The sequence below is a fragment of the Balaenoptera musculus genome, chromosome 3 (genome assembly GCF_009873245.2).
Source record: "Balaenoptera musculus isolate JJ_BM4_2016_0621 chromosome 3, mBalMus1.pri.v3, whole genome shotgun sequence".
In the NCBI taxonomy this organism is placed as follows: domain Eukaryota; kingdom Metazoa; phylum Chordata; class Mammalia; order Artiodactyla; family Balaenopteridae; genus Balaenoptera; species Balaenoptera musculus.
In genome coordinates this window covers 64,858,298-64,875,915 of record NC_045787.1, presented here as the reverse complement: position 1 = coordinate 64,875,915, position 17,618 = coordinate 64,858,298, and the positions used below count along the sequence as shown (strand labels likewise).

Below are 17,618 nucleotides of genomic sequence, written 5' to 3'. Positions count from 1 at the left end.
ATAGAAAATAAGCAAAAATATAGAAAACTTAAACAACAAGCTCAACCAACTTGATCTGACATTTATAGAACAATCCACCAAACAACAGCAGAATAGACATTTCTTTCAAGTGTTCAAAGACCACTGAACAAGAGAGACCATATCTGGAGCCTCAGTATAAGTCCAAATAAATTTAAAAGTTTAGTGGCTGCTTGGAACCTGGAGAGTAAGCAGAGTGAGGAAGAAAGGGGCTAGTTGGGGATTGACCTCAAAGAGGCACAAAGGAACTGTCTAGAGTAATGAAAACTTTGAATTTTACATAGGTACATTTCATTGTATGTACACTACACCTAAAAAACAACAACAAAAATTTTACTTGATTTTGACAGAGACCTGGATTCTACCCTACCTGACTTACTACCTGTGCTTTCCTTAGGAACTTGCTTATGCTTTTAGCAACTGTTTCCTCACATACAGAGAGTGACGATGCCAACGCCACATGATGAAGTGAGAGTACATGTTAACTGAAAAGGAGATTAACTGAAAAATAATAAGCAAATATTAATACTCAAAAGTTCTCTTAGAGCATAGTTTTTACATGCTACGTCCTACTTCTGTTTTTGCTCTAAGTTGTTTATTTTCTGAAAAATCCTGGAATAACTGAAAAAATTAAAATATAATGACTGAGATGTTTCTTATAAAAGAAGAAAACACTTTAAATCAAAGCAGAGCAATATGAAAAAAGAAAAGGAAAATGAGTTCTCAAATACAAACCTGTATAACTAAAGATTAATTTTGTAAAGTAATAATTCTAAAGTCTTTTCCATGGCTTAACTACAAAACATATACTTTGAGCAGGACTTCTGCACCACTTACATTACGGATTTAGTTCCCACATTCCAAAAGGTCAGGAATTATAAAGCGTTTAACACAAAAATGGCAGACGTACACAAATACTTTTATCATGGAAATAAAGAATACTACAATTTCTTTTTGAGGCATTCAAGCAACACATTTGCAACCCATACTCCCACAAACCTGAAAATCATTACTATTTTTGACAAACTCTTTGGCAGAGTACCATAGCAAATGCTCCAATTCTGATATTTCATCTGGAAATACCCATTTGATTTCAAAGTCCCCCAAACCACAGGGACACATGGCAATAATACAGGATTTTAGACTGCTGTTTTTAAAAACAACTTTGACTGCTTTGGGCTAACTTATTTTACTTCATTTTTATATATCTGAGAAATGTAAGTTAAATAAATGTAGGGAGGCTGTTTGAACTTTTTTAACTTCCACTTAAAAAAACAGTTATGACATATAGTAAGATACAAACTAACCTATACCTTACTATATGTTGAAACATTTTTTAAAAAACTGAAACAATTATTTATAATGAAAATTCTAGAGAAAGACCCCTGTAACAATAAAAGTGAACCCTTCTAAATGATTGAATGACACTTCAATCTCTCCTAAACTTTAACATGCAGAGATTTCTCCTTGTCCCTCAATATCCACCTTCCCCTTTTTACACAGTAATGAAAATTTCTGGGCATAGGACACAGATGAAGATCACACTTCACAGATTCCCTTGCAGCTAGGTGAAGCCATGTGACAGTTCTGGACAATGGGATGCAAGCAAAAGTAATGCATGCAACTTTAGTGTGATGGTCAAAGAAAATGCATGTGTGCTTTATTTTCTCTTTAACTCAGTCCTGTTGCCTGAAAGGTGAGCATAACAGTAACAATGAGATAAAAACTCCTTGTTAAATATGGTAAAGCAACACGATTGAAGAAGCCTGGGCCCCTGCATCATAAAACCATTGTATTAACCCAGGCCTGCCTATTTGGATCATTACATCAGAGAAAAGCAAACCTCCATGCTATTTAAGTCATCAAATTTTCAGGCTAACTGTATCCAAAGCCAATATCTGCTGGTGGGGGCAGGAGAGAGGAAGGGAAAGAAAATGCAAAAAGACTTTATTTTAATTCTAATAGAAACCTAAAGCCAATTTTCATGTGTATGCTTGCAGTGTGTGCATGGGAGTGTGTATGTGTGCTTATCATGTTTAATTTTCTTTCAAACCTCATGGCTTTCCTTCATTAGGACTATTTTTAGAAACATAAAACTACAGTATGTTAGATGACCTGGAATGAATCCAAGAAATCACTTCAAAACTTTATAGATGAGAAAACAGACGTATGAGCAAGCTAAACTATGAACCCAGGGTTACTCTTTTTTTTTTTAATTTTTGAATTTTATTTTATTTTTCATACAGCAGGTTCTTATTAATCATCAATTTTATACACATCAGTGTATACAGGTCAAGCCCAATCGCCCAATTCAGCACACCACCACCACCACCACCACCACCCCCGCGGCTTTCCCCCCTTGGTGTCCATACGTTTGTTCTCTATATCTGTGTCTCAACTTCTGCCCTGCAAACCAGTTCATCTGTACCATTTTTCTAGGTTCCACATACATGCGTTAATATATGATATTTGTTTTTCTCTCTCTGACTTACTTCACTCTGTATAACAGTCTCTAGATACATCCACGTCTCAACAAATGACTCAATTTCTTTCCTTTTTATGGCTGAGTAATATTCCATTGTATATATGTATCACAACTTCTTTATCCATTTGTCTGTCGATGGGCATTTAGGTTGCTTCCATGACCTGGCTATTGTAAATACTGCTGCAATGAACATTGGGGTGCATGTATCTTTTTGAATTATGGTTTTCTCTGGGTATATGCCCAGTAGTGGGATTGCTGGATCATATGGTAATTCTATTTTTAGTTTTTTTAAGGAACCTCCATACTGTTCTCCATACTGGCTGTATCAGTTTACATTCCCACCAACAATGCAAGAGGGTTCCCTTTTCTCCACACCCTCTCCAGCATTGGTTGTTTGTAGATTTTCTGATGATGCCCATTCTAACTGGTGTGAGGTGATACCTCACTGTAGTTCTGATATGCATTTCTCTAATAATTAGTGAGGTTGAACAGCTTTTCATGTGCTTCTTGGCCATCTGTATGTCTTCTTTGGAGAAATGTCTATTTAGGTCTTCTGCCCATTTTTGGATTGGGTTGTTTGTTTCTTTAATATTGAGCTACATGAGTTGTTTATATATTTTGGAGATTAATCCTTTGTCCATTGATTCGTTTGCAAATATTTTCTCCCATTCTGAGGGTTGTTTTTTCATCTTGTTTATGGTTTCCTTTGCTGTGCAAAACCTTTTAAGTTTCATTAGGTCCCACTTGTTTATTTTTGTTTTTATTTCCATTACTCTAGGAGGTGGATCAAAAAAGATTTTGCTGTGATCTATGTCAAAGAGTGTTCTTCCTATGTTTTCCTCTAAGAGTTTTATAGTGTCTGGTCTTACATTTAGGTCTCAAATCCATTTTGAGTTTACTTTTGTGTATGGTGTTAGGGAGTGGTCTAATTTCATTCTTTTACATGTAGCTGTCCAGTTTTCCCAGCACCACTTATTGAAGAGACTGTCTTTTTTCCATTGTATATCCTTGCCTCCTTTGTCATAGATTAGTTGACCATAGGTGCGTGGGTTTATCTCTGGGCTTTCTATCTTGTTCCATTGATCTATGTTTCTGTTTTCGTGCCAGTACCATATTTGCTTGATTACTGTAGCTTTGTAGGATGGTCTGAAGTCAGGGAGTCTGATTCCTCCAGCTCCATGTTTTTCCCCTCAAGACTGCTTTGGCTATTCGGGGTCTTTTGTGTCTCTATACAAATTTTAAGATTTTTTTGTTCTAGTTCCGTAAAAAATGCCATTGGTAATTTGATACGGATTGCACTGAATCTGTAGATTGCTTTGGGTAGTATAGTCATTTTCACAATATTGACTCTTCCAATCCAAGAACATGGTATATCTCTCCATCTGTTGGTATCATCTTTAATTTCTTTCATCAGTGTCTTATAGTTTTCTGCATACAGGTCTTTTGTCTCCGCCCAGGGTTACTCTTATCAAAAAAAATTAGGTCTTTTTTACATGGCTCATGAATGAAAATGTTTTCTGAAGTAACAGAGCAAATTATGAAAGAAGAAGAGGAAGACATTTTTAATTAAGATGTATTATTTGCATGACAAAGTATATACTGCAAAATCCATATGAACTGCAAAAGGCAGAGGGAAAACCGTGACACAAAGTACATGATAATCTCTTGAGTAGGTGACAGTACGTATAGTGAAGAGATAATGAGTTCTAAATGCTTGTACTAGAGTATGCTTTCATCCAGAACAATCTACTGCCAACTGAAGTGTCCTGGTGATGGGGCAGGAAGGGTCCCAGAGGTTTGTACTGTATGGAGAAAAAGAGTTAGCGTCCAACTGGCCATTCAACATTTATCCCAATGAGAATTAAGCTAAAATTAAAAGTCTATGTTATCTGTAAGGAAAAGCCAATGACAGCCAAAATGAAATTTTGAGTATTATGAGCTCAAAAGCAATCTCATGAAAATTATGGACCCATCCCTCCAAAAAAATGTATATAAACATCAACATACACATTATACATATTAAATATTTCATTGCTTTGGAAATGGACAGTTAAAACACAAGGTAATATTTCAAAAAAAACAGGTCTTCTTGAATATAAAAATTAGTAGTTACTTCCTTTTTAAAAATAGGAAAAAAAGAAGAAAATTTGATACAAATGTAAATTTCAAATAAGTCATATGGCTTGAATACTCAAAATGTTCAACTTACGCAGTGATCTTCAACACAGAATTAGACACATAAAACTTCTTGAATTGATGACAACAAATGCCCAAAAACCCTGACTCTAAGAGGTATGAAACTGGTAGCAAATGTACTTAGAACTCATGGAATATTCTTTGTCATGGGAGAGTAACCGTATGTCAACAACAGAACAGAATTCACTGTAGCCTTTTGAGTTGAATCTATGTTCATTCTTTTCTTCTAAGTGTAAGAGGTCATTTTTGGCAACAATCAGACATCTGTGTCATCAAGGAATGGATTACAAACTCCTTTTAAAGTTTTAGGTCATCTAAAGCAAAATTAGCCTTAAAAAGTATTCTGCCATGTTTCCAATTGTCTGCATATTTTTGCCAGCAGATGAATTTAAAAGATACTGTCACTCTGAAATTCAATTTGCAGAAGCACATCCTACAGCACTAGAAGATTCCCACGGAAATTTGGCCAAATAAACTTGTGATTTTCATCTGCATCCATAAGGCTGACTGCAGCACCTCATACTGAAAGCTTTACCTCATTCAAACATCCAAAAATATCTCTCAAGTAAGCCAAGTCATGAACTCCTCCTCATCAAACCATTCTGAAAGTAGCCTTTCTTTTTCTCATAGGCAAATTAATAAATGAATAAATAGTGAGGCAGCTATCTAAACTGCATTGTAGTGCTTTAGGGCATATTTGTTAGGGAACCAACACTCGTCTGCCTTACTAGGAATCTCTTACTCTGTTTCTATTTTTTGAGAAAACCTGTTGAAAAGCTAGTGGTTCAAGCCTTTGGCTCTGATAAAGTTGATTAATATCAGGGTAGTAAGCAGGCTATCTTTCAGGATGATTGTCACGGTTTTTGAGTCTGATACATGCCAAGCCAATTGTAAATGACTGAAGTCATGAGGACTTTCTTCACAAAGGCAGCAAGATCCAATGTATCGCTAAGCATGGCAAGTACTCCATCCAAACCCTCCTCTTCACCGTGTCAAAGATACCAAAAGCCTTTCAAGTACCCAAAAGTACTCTCACACTCTTAATTTGTTATGCACCAGGGTACACAAAACATATGAAAACCAGAAACTGGAGGCATGAAATAATGTTAGTCATCACATATATATGCTTGTTGAGTGGGAAATGGCATTATAACCAATTTGACAATGATCTGCTTCAAAATATTAGAAGAAACAGTCAGCAGTTCCATAGTATATAACATCATTTGATTGTACTTGAGCCACAGGAAAGAGCACTTTGCGATAAATAACAAAATTTCAATAGTCAGTTCAAACCTTACCCTATTTTAAATTATCATCTTAAGAACCTCAGCGTATTGAAACTTACATAAATTGGCAGCTAAGTACTATAAGTATGTATCTTCTAAACAATTCAGAATAATTCTAAATTTTTCAGAAATAATTACTGAAGCCAGGCTCTCTGTATTATTCTATACAGGATAATATATATTTCAAATTAATGATTCCATCTGTTGCTTCAAATGTTTCTCTAATTGGTGAAATCCCTTTAGTCATTCTGAATTAAAGAGTTTTTTTTAAAAGAATTTTTTAAACTCAATTTAGTTCTGGCACACACTGTTCAATAACTGTCTCTAAACTTAAGAATGCTTGGGTTGAAAGTTATTTCTTTCTATTTTAATACTTCTAAGTTTGATAATATAAATAAAATACCTTAATTTCTAATCACATGTCTTGCTACACTTATCTATATAATTTTGTAATTGCAAACACATGCTAATAAAGAAGAAAATAGGTCATAATTATTAAATATTCAAAGAAAAATATATTATTTTCTTTCTCAAAAATTAGTATTTCCCCAAACTCATTTCAGTAAGCCTTGTCTCATGGTCTAAAACTTCTGATGCCACTTTTCATACTGCTCATTCATGTAATTATCTCAATAATACTTAGTCTTAAAGCATTAAAAATGAAATATATTTTCCAATAATTTTTTTCACAATTCATTAATATAAAGCATTTAATGACTATAACTTTGAAGCATTTTTCCAACTTGGAAACCAAGTACTTTCTGAACTTTTGTTTCTGAGGTATTCTGGGAATAATATGCTAGTTACTTAAATAATTTCTCAATAAGTATTCTCTAACATTTTACCAATTATAACATTATGGAAAGTTTTACTTACTGAAACATCTCTCAAGTTTTTCTCAAAGGAGAAATGACAAGACTCTTTCGAAAAATTAAACTTGTATGTGTCAGTTGGTCCTGCTCCTGACACCAGTGCTTTTCTCAGTTCATCAACATACTTCTCTTTTTCCATCGCCATGTCATCAGCTTCTTGGGAAATCTCTGATTCACAAACTATGAGAAACAGTAATAAAAGCCTTATTTACTTGAAAATAAATTCTAAACCTAAGAATAAACATATTTACCTGTTGCTACTAATTTATTCCTTATGTAACAGAAATTTAAACAAAAAGTAAAATCAATGTCCGCACCACACATTTTTAAGTCAAATTATACCTTTTAACTGAACTAGCAATTTTTGAGAAATACATTAATTTAGTCTCAAATCTCATCAGAAAGCATTAGACTTCTTGTGTTCTTCCTCTGTCCTCAGATGAAATACATGGATTATAAATTACCACAGAAACAACCGTCTTGTGTACCTGCTCCTAGGTCATAGCAATTATTTCCTATAATGATTAATAAGCTCAATATTTTAAAACATCTTTCTTCCTTGCCTCAATTATTAAAGAGATTAAATAGTCCATAGTCTATTTCTCACTCACATGGGCAGAGTCAAATTAAAGTAAAAATGGAGTTCATTCTTCTCATCTCATTATGTGCCAACAATAAAAACGGTAGATGAAGGGAGTCGATAAGGAAGGAAAGGGAAGGGAATTAACATTTATTGTCTCCTCTACAGCTTGCGTTATATCTGGCTTCCAATTCTCTCATCTAGGTACATTTAAAGCTGATGTTTTACTCATCCGTAGAGATTTTTACTTCAATAATTACATGTTCAATTTTAGATACCCTCTGTTTCTTTTTCTTTTCTTTTTTTTATAAATTTATTTATTTATTTGTTTTAGCTGTGTTGGGTCTTCGTTTCTGTGCGAGGGCTTTCTCTAGTTGTGGCAAGCGGGGGCCACTCTTCATTGCGGTGCGCGGGCCTCTCACTATCGCGGCCTCTCTTGCTGCGGAGCACAGGCTCCAGACGCGCAGGCTCAGTAGTTGTGGCTCACGGGCCCAGTTGCTCCGCGGCATGTGGGATCCTCCCAGACCAGGGCTCAAACCCGTGTCCCCTGCATTGGCAGGCAGATTCTCAACCACTGCGCCGCCAGGGAAGCCCTACCCTCTATTTCTTTTTTCATAATATCTTGTTCTTGCCACACCCTTCTTTTCAATATTTGAAGGATTTAAATATATTTAAGATCTCATTCAGATCACTCTCTTTGCGTGGTCTCTAGGGTATGAATTCCATTTCTTCTAGCTGCTGACACATTCTTGCTCTGCCTTTTTTCCTTTCCTGCTTTGTGAGGTTTGAACATGACTCTCCTCTAGCCAGAGTATCAAGTGCTCTGGACAGCAGAAAGTCTTCATTTAAGACTTTACTTATTTATTTTATTTATTTTTTTAAATAAATTTATTTATTTTATTTTATTTATTTTATTTTTGGCTGCGTTGGGTCTTCACTGCACACGGGCTTTTCTCTGGTTGTGGTGAGCGGGGGCTACTCTTCGTTGCGGTGCGCGGGCTTCTCATTGCGGTGGCTTCTCTTGTTGCGGAGCATGGGCTCTAAGCGCGCAGGCTTCAGTAGTTGCAGCGCATTGGCTCAGTAGCTGTGGCTCATGAGCTCTAGAGTGCAGGCTCAGTAGTTGTGGCGCACGGGCTTAGTTGCTCCAGGGCATGTGGGATCTTCCCAGATCAGGGATCGAACCCGTGACCCCTGCACTGGCAGGCGGATTCTTAACCACTGTGCCACCAGGGAAGCCCTTCATTTAAGGCTTTAAATGAAGGTTGCTGGTTGGCCTTTCTTGTAGTCCCTACAGGTTTCACCAGTTCTGGACCAGTTTTGAAAGTTAATTTCTTCACTTGGTTTTTACACTTGTGGCAAATTTAAGAGAGCTCAAATTTAAACCCCCCACCCTCACACTTATATAACACAGACAGGATTCTGATTTCTGTTAGGACTTTTAATTTACTCATAACCCTTAGTGACTACTCTGATTCTACATCTCCAAGCCAGAGTAATTTTTTGTTTGTTTTTTTAAAGATTTTATTAACAGTATCACTTCCAGGTTACTTTCTTTATCTTTAGAGATAAAGAAATTCCTTAAGAGGCCTGCAGTCTCAACATGCCACTCCACTCAGGTATTACAACCACAGTCACTTAGATGTGTATCTAGTTCAGATATTCCATGAACTTATAGTTCTTTAGTTCCCATTAACCACTTCGGTTTTCAGATACTTCTTCACACATGGCACCTGGGGATTCCCTTTCTTACATTCAAAGGCTGCAATGTGTCTGTTTATTTGCTTTTAAAATTACAAGATTTAATCTAATATTTGTTTGGAATGTACGTGTGGTTGGGTAACCACAATGATGAAAGTCTCATACGGTTCTATACTTTTTTACTTAAAGGTCACATTTATCTATTTTATTCCTTACAACACTGAAAGATAGATATTCTCATTTTACAAATGATAAAAGTGAGGCTCAGAGAGATCAAGTAATGGTCTAGGGTCATGAAGTAGGTAAGTGGCAAAACGGGTCATACTTACATCTCTCTGGTTGTTCTGGTTTGAGGTGAAGCAGAGATATGGGACATTAGCTAAATTACTTACTTCCATAATATTAAAAAAAAACACATTGGTATGAAATAATATAGAAACAATAAAATCTTGATTAAAGAATCCCTAAAAATATAACAGCTTTTCATAATATTGGTCCATGTGCTATCAAGGGTCTGGAAGCCCCCACGACAGGCAATGAGAAAGAGAGTCTGGGAATGCATTCATATATTTTTCATGATCAGTTTTTGATAAGTTCTAATATTGAAATATGAGTCTCAACACAGCCTTTGAAAAAAGGTAAGAATAAAAATATTCTTGTGTAATTTTACAGCTCCTAAAATACTTCAACATATTTTTTTCTCTCTCTGAAGCATATGCATATTTAAGATGATCACCACTATCAAATCTATTGATCTTTCAAATACCCTATTAGCTCCTCTGAAAAAACATAAAAGTAAGAAGGCAAATGTGTCTTATCTGAGGAATAATTTCATATTTTGTATTTGGATAATTTTGAAGAGTTATAAGTACCTAGAGAGAGAAATTATTTCTCAGAGAAATAGGAAATAATCTGTAGAAACTATCTTTAATGCAACTATAGAAAAACTTATAAGAAAACATGCAAAAAAATAAATGACACAAATGAACTTCTTTACAAAATAGAAAGAGACTCACAGACTTCAAAAACAAATTTATGGTTACCAAAGGGGAAAGGTGGGATGGGGGGGATAAATTAGGAGTTTGGAATTAACATATACACACTACTATATATAAAATAGCTAAACAACAAGGCCCTACTGTATGGCACAGGGAACTCAATATTCTGTAATAACCTATATGGGAAAAGAATCTGAAAAAGAATGGATATATGTATATGTATAACTGAATCACTTTGCAGTACACCTGAAACTAACACAACATTGTAAATCAACTATACTCCAATATAAAATAAATATTAAGTTAAAAAAATAATAAAGTATGTCTACTGATAAAACATCTAGCAAAAAGTATTCTAAATTTCATTATAGTGAAAAGATACCTGTCTGAAAATATTTAATAGAATTTATTGATTCAATTCATTTAGTCCAAAAATGCTTAATGAGCATCTACTATGTGCCAGGCACTATTCTAGGCACGAGGGATACCACCATTAGACAGACAAAAATGCCAGCCTTATGGAGCCTTGATTCAAGTGCTGACATCTTAGATAACCTTTCAGATACCCTCTTAGTATGTTACTCCATCTGTGAATGCTGCATTGGTTAGTGTTTCAAAATATTTCATTCTTGAGAGGAAAAAAACATGTGAAAGGAAATTATTTCTATTTATGCCTCTCCTTTAAAAAATATGTTTTGTAAAAAAAAAAAGGCATTAGTTTAAGAGGAAAAATTTACTTGAACATTTCCTATAACATTCAATGTGAAATTCTGACTGCCTATTTAGAACTTCAATCCTAGAAAAACAATTTGGTCACCAGTTTTGAATTTTGTGCTGCAGAAAGCACAGCTGTAAGCAGTCAATGCTCCTTTAAAAACTTCAGTGACCAGGGATAAAAGCCATGGAAATAGTAGAATTCAGTAAGGATACAGATGAGCAACATAATATGGCATAAAAAGCGAGCAGGCCAACATGACCAAAAAACAAGGAATTGTTCTCGGACAGGTAGGATCCAAGAAAGCATCACTTTAACACTATTTGTGGGTAGGTGAAGACGTAAGTAAGGAAAGAAAATTCTTTACTTTGGATCCTTATGTATAATGAACCAAAAGACTGCATATCCTAAGTTTGTGTCAGAGCTGAGAAGACACACAGACTTAATAAGTCATCATATCACAGACCCACTTTTCTACTTCATTCCTTAAAAATCCTTTTTCTACTGAGCTCTGTCACATAATCTCCATATAGGTCACCAAACATATCAGTGTTTAGAACAAATATAGGTGGATATAATTATTTGATAATAAATGCACTAAAAAGTTTAATTTACTCTTCAATGAACTTTAGTCCAGAGATGGGTGATATAAGTTTCTTACCGCTGACTGCAATTCTTATGAAAGTCAAATAACAGTCATCGATCATTAACCCACTTTGTGACTTAACCCTGTGATATAATCCTCTATAATGCTGAAGTGATGATAGACCACATGATAATTAGACCCCAAAACATTCATTAGATAAAACATTGCTAATGGAAAAGAAATCAGTGAGTTTAGTGTGTGGGAGATTAAAAGGAACCCCACATCCTTTTAATTTCACTCAAATGAAAAGAGAAAAAAAATTATCCAAATTGAAGGTTGCAGAAATCAAAAAGTTGTACAAAAAACAGGATGAGGTATAGGAAGGAAATTCATTTTCATGTTTCAATTATTTAATTGTTTCAATGTTCTTAATTATCTTGTTGTCTATCTGTAAAGTGCCAAACCAAATTATATTTATGTATAAGACTTAACTAAACATGGAAACAATGTTATATTATTTGGTTACGTATTTTGTCCCTGAAATTCACACAAGTGAATAATAAAAGGCATTAAACATTTGTGAGATTTAAAACTTCAATATCTTTGAAAATAAATGACCAGATCCAGTACACTATAAAATTTTCTGTTTGAAAGCTTGTTCAGTACAGGAAGCCAAAATATTAACAATCCACCAAGGGATACAGAAGTTTGATATCACATTTTGTCACACTAAATTTCATTAGCTGAAAAACAAATGGTAAAACATACTGCATTTATGATCAATGCCAACAAGTAAATATGAAACTGGAGTTTTCATTAAAATATATGCTAACTCTAAAATGAGTAGTTTACGTTCTTCTTTTTCCTAACCAATTTTATATATTTCAGGCATCCTTTCATTCTTTCTTTCAGAGACTATCCATCAAGGCATGTATGTCCTATGTACTGATAGAGATACTTATGAACAGTGGTTGACAAATCAGATGTGTCCTTTGCTCTCAATGAATGTAGGCTAGTGAAACAATATTCATCTTAATAATATTAAGAACAACTGCCAGCACATTTTGTATGACATAAACAAAATGTTCCATAAATGTAAAGTTAACTTAAATTTCTGGTTAAATTAAGATTTAAGAGTTAACCACAGTATTCTTTTTCTTTTCCCAGTCCTTAATGATATTAAAAAAAATTCAAACAACGTATTATTGTTCTTTGTCTTGGTGAATGAGGTTTACTGACTACATCAAAATTTAATCTTTTTCTTTGATAATTAAGGCTCTTAAAATACCTCAAGGTCATCCGTCTGACCATAACTTCTTGTTATACAGAATAAACCATTTGTTAACTGGAAATATCTAAGTTATAAATTCCTTACACATATCACCTAGGACCTGCCTCCTGGGCTGTGCTGTTGGAACTGCTGTTTTCTCCCTGAAAACTGGCATTAACCTACTGCCATGGTCTTCAACCCTGTGTACCATTTACCCCAGAACAGAGTTATTGTCACTTGGGTGTACCTTCACCAGCATACACAGAGCTAACCTGACAAATTTTCCTCCAGCCCTGCACTGCAACAACCAACCAACAACTGAATTCTCTTACATAGAAATTTACAGCTTAAATAGATACCATAACAGGTACTACAAACATTATCCTTGAAATTTCTTTATTTTACAATAATACTTATATTACCATTCCTCATTCTCTGTCATAAAAAAATTAGTAATAAAAACCAAAACCCTGTAAGTACAAATTCAGTTTGACTATGTTGTATAATAGAATTTGTAACACTCAAGAAGAAAACAAAACTTCACAATGTATTGTGATTTTAAAAGGTGATATAATAATTATTACAGTAATAAATTTTAGGGGAATATTTCAAAAGTTGATAGAAGATACAAATAGCACATAAATTAATATGACAAAATTCTTCTACCTAAAACATCATTTACAACATAACTCTAGAAATTACTATTTCATAACTGTAGAAATAGCTTTTTAAATCTTTCAATAAAATATTTTAGAAGTATATTATCAACAAAACTTTGCTATATGAGTAAAACATAATTCTAGATATTTTGACTTTACACCTGCAATGTTCCATAAATGATTTCAGGGTCATTAACCTCTTTAAAAAGATTATTACCAAAGATAAAAAAAGCAAAAGTCTATTTCATAAAATAATAGCCAAAATCCCATATATGGGTTTGAACTTTGGTCTACAAAGTTTTAGGCTATTAGTTCTGTTTCATTTTGTTACAAATGTAGTACATGTTCACTGGAAAATAATTCAACAATATAAGTATATGAAATAAAAAGAAAACCACCACCACCCCACTGTCCCAAGCCTTGGCCCAGCCAATCCACCTTCCTGTGCCTCCCAATATTTCCCTGGGGTCCTAAGAAAAGATACATATAAAAAGTACTATTTATGTTTTGTATAAAGAGATCATTTTAAAAACTCTGACCAACTCCAAGTATTAAGACTCAAATGGTTATTTCTCTATCCTTCTATTAATATTACTTACAGAAAACAATATTAATATTACAAATCTCTGTGTAAATCAGACAGCAATAACAAGTAAAAGCAATCATGTTCATTTTAAGCAATATCTATTAAAGAAACATTTTAACTTGAAGTATCACTGAGGACTGAAGAATAGCACATTATTGAAATTTTTCTTTAAAAAATTCGCTTTTAATATTACCTGTCCCAGTCCATGCTGCCTGCCCATCAGTAAGTGTAATAACAAAACCAGATCCTAGTGTTTCTTCCCAAGCAACTTGGAGAAAATGAATTATATCAGGTTCAGAAGCAAGATAGATTCTGCTTACTTTTCTCTCCATTTCTGATCACCTGTTATAAAAGAAAAAAAAAATATTTTTGCAAGAAACTGTGACTATCAAATAATGATGCTTTCTGTACTGGTCTCTCAGCTACACAAAGCACCAAGGAAATAAGTAAAACAAAAAGCTATATAATAGTCAACCATCAAACTCAGTAAATCACAGTTCTGTTCAATACTGATTCACAATTTTTACAGATAAAAGCAGAGGCTCATAAATGATTTGTCCAAGTTGTGTAGCTGAATAAAAATTACCATCTCCAACAATATGAAGATCACATTTTCCCCAAAGCCTCTTTCTCTATGACAAATGGTCACAAGAACTTATGTGAGTGATCTGGGAATAATCTGAGGACTGGAATCTGATTACAATTAGTGAGAATAAATTGGATCAAGTTCTTAGTCTCTGTCTGGAGAAAGACTGTGTAAATGAAAAGGGAAAGTAGCATAAAGATTTGGAAAAGAAAATCTCAGAACCCAAGAGTTGGCCATACCTATCACGTCTTCTCTAAGAAAGGGGTTCCCAGGACTCACTCTGTCCACTGAGACAGAAGTACCCTGTAATGGAGATGGATTATATCAAGCTATTACAGCCTGAGGCCAATAAACTTTTTGCATTTTTAAAACTTTATATTGAAGTATTATATCCAGGCAAAAGTACAGCTATCTAAAACCTAACTTGGAAGTTTTATAATTAAGCAAATCCACATAAGCAGTACCTAGATCAGGAAGCAGAACATTACCACCCCAGCACTCGTTCTCACAACACCCCTTTTCCAGTCACTGTCCCCAAATAACCACTTTCCTAACAGATCAGAATTTTGAGTATCTTTGTACTTTCATGTAAATATAATCATACAGCACATTTTATTTTGTCTGGCTTCTTTTATGCAACATTATGTTTGAGAAATGCTTCTTAGAATTGCAGATTATGCTCATAGTTGTATAATATTCCATTATATGCGTGTAGTACAATTTATTAATCCATTCTACTAGTGACAGGCATTTGAGTACTTTCCAGGTTTTGACTAGCACAAATAGTGCTTCCATAAATATGCTAGCAAATATCTAGGCTTTTCTGTTGGGCATATATCTATGAGTATATACCCATGAGTGAAATTTCTGGATCAGAGGATATGCATATGTTCAGTTTTAGCAGTACACAGCCAAAAATTTTCTAAAATGTTTGTACCAATTTACACACTTGGTAGGTGAGAATTCTGATCACTCCATGTCCTTGCAAACATTTCTCATCTTTTTAATTTTAGCCATTTTGGTGGGTATGTAGTATTACACAATGGTTTATTCACATTTTCCTGATGATTAATGATGTTGAGTCCTTTTCATATCTTGATTGTGCATTTGAACATCCTGTTTTGTGGAGTATCTGTTAAATCTTGCCAATGTTTTTATTCAGTTGTATTTTTCTTATTGACATTCTTATTGATATATTATTTTCTTTTTGTTTTGTTCTTTATTTTTTGGATTATGAATCCTTTTATAGATACATGTACTGTTCTTCCATTCTGTAAGCTATGTTTTCACTCTCATAATGGTATCTTTGGATGAAAAGAAGTTCTTAATTTTCATGAAGTTAAAATTTATCAAAATCTGTATGTTATAGTTGTACTTTTTGTGTACTACTTAAGAACTCTTTGGTCACCAAGATGTTCTCCTATGTTTACCTAAGAGCTTTATAATTGTATCTCTCACATTTAGATCTGCAATCCATCTGGAATTGATTTTTGTACATCAATTGTCAGGAGGGGTCAAAATATATTTTTTCCACATGGATATCTAATAGACCAAGTATTATTTATTAAAGACTATCCTTTCCTACTGCAATGCTGTTACTTTTGTCATAAATTATGTGACCGAATATGTGTACAAGGTTCAATTTTTGTTTTGTTTGTTCTTTGCAGGTGTGCAATTTCAAATATACATTTGGTTTGTCAAGGTTACAGTGAATAGTGATTCTGTTACTGTGATCCAGCACATTTATAATCTCTTGCTGACCCTGCCATTTAAAAGTTTGATAAACCTCCCTTCTGAGTATTAAAATCATTTATGTAAAATGTTGAGCAGAACAAGCTCAAGCATAGACTTCTGTGGCTTGCCATTAGAAACAAGCCTCTCTTAGACATCAATCACTACTACTAGGTGGCTGTACTGCTTATACCTCCATTTAAGTCACAAGGATATCAAGATGGTCCTTCGTAAAACCTACCTACTCTGCCAGTCTAGGAGTGCTATTAAAAAAAGAAAAGAAAAGAAGGGAAGGGGAGGGGAGGGGAGGGGAGAGAAAAGAAATTAAGACAGACATTTTTCTTAGTGACCCCACTCTCATTTCTAATGATTACGGGTTATTCTTCTATTAATTCGAAAACTATTCTTCTGATAATTCACTCTAGAATCTTACCCAGATTGACCTCAAACTTACCAGACTGCGATATGCCACATTCTACTTAGTTCAAAGCAAAAAACTATATTTTTTCTAATACTGGAATATCCTTTGCCCATGTACACTTCATTAAGAGATACCTAAGCTATAGATGCTAACAAAACTAAAGGAATACCGTAAAAATTACAAGTATGCAAAGAAAAAACATTATAAAAAGTCAAAACGAGGAACAAAGCACACACTTCAAAGATGAAAAACTAGAGAGAATTATTCTTTAATCACATAGCGTGAATCTCTTACTAGGTGATCCTAAAAAAGCTAAGAGTATAAAATTGCCTCAAATTTTTATGACCAATATAAATACTATGTTGTGACAATCCAAAGGTAAATTATTAATTGACATTTCATTGATAACTAATAAGTTTTTTAAAAAGCCAAATTTTTAAATCATTTTAATTTGCTATCTCAATTTAAAACTATTATGTTCTCCTAAATAAAGCATCATATTTTTCTCAATTAACAAATGAATATGAAAATCAAAACAACTCTTTCTGTCAGATCTTCACAAAACAAAACTAACTTCTCTGTCTTCTGGGGGATGAGAGGCATGCTTAATTATAGAAGGCTAGAGCTGTACTATCTTACAGAAAAAAGCACAAGGAAGCAGAGAAACTTCCAGAATGATAGAAAAAATATCTAAAACTAACAGTGTAATGAGATTGGTTCAAGATGGTGGAGTAGAAGGACATGCTCTCACTCCCTCTTGCGAGAGCACCGGAATCACGACTAACTGCTGAACAATCATTGACAAGAAGACACTGGAACTTACCAGAAAAGATACCACACATCCAAAGACAAAGGAGAAGCCACAATGAGACGGTAGGTGGGGCGCAATCACAATAAATTCAAATCCCATAACTGCTGGGTGGGTGTCTCA

At 34.1% G+C, this 17,618-nt stretch overlaps 1 protein-coding gene across 4 annotated transcripts in view; it reads right to left on the bottom strand.

The window, feature by feature from the left end:
- XRCC4 (X-ray repair cross complementing 4) overlaps positions 1–17,618 on the bottom strand; it is a 279,622-nt gene that overhangs the window by 224,847 nt on the left and 37,157 nt on the right. For 3 of the 4 annotated variants that reach the window (XM_036847936.1, XM_036847937.1, XM_036847938.1), the window contains exons 2-3: positions 14,143–14,291; positions 6,862–7,037 (exon numbers count right to left, since the gene is read on the bottom strand). In XM_036847936.1, the coding sequence (XP_036703831.1) occupies positions 6,862–7,037; positions 14,143–14,281 (315 nt within the window). In that variant the 5' untranslated portion in view covers positions 14,282–14,291. The remainder of the gene's footprint in view (positions 1–6,861; positions 7,038–14,142; positions 14,292–17,618) is intronic. The other variant, XM_036847939.1, reaches the window with a different exon arrangement.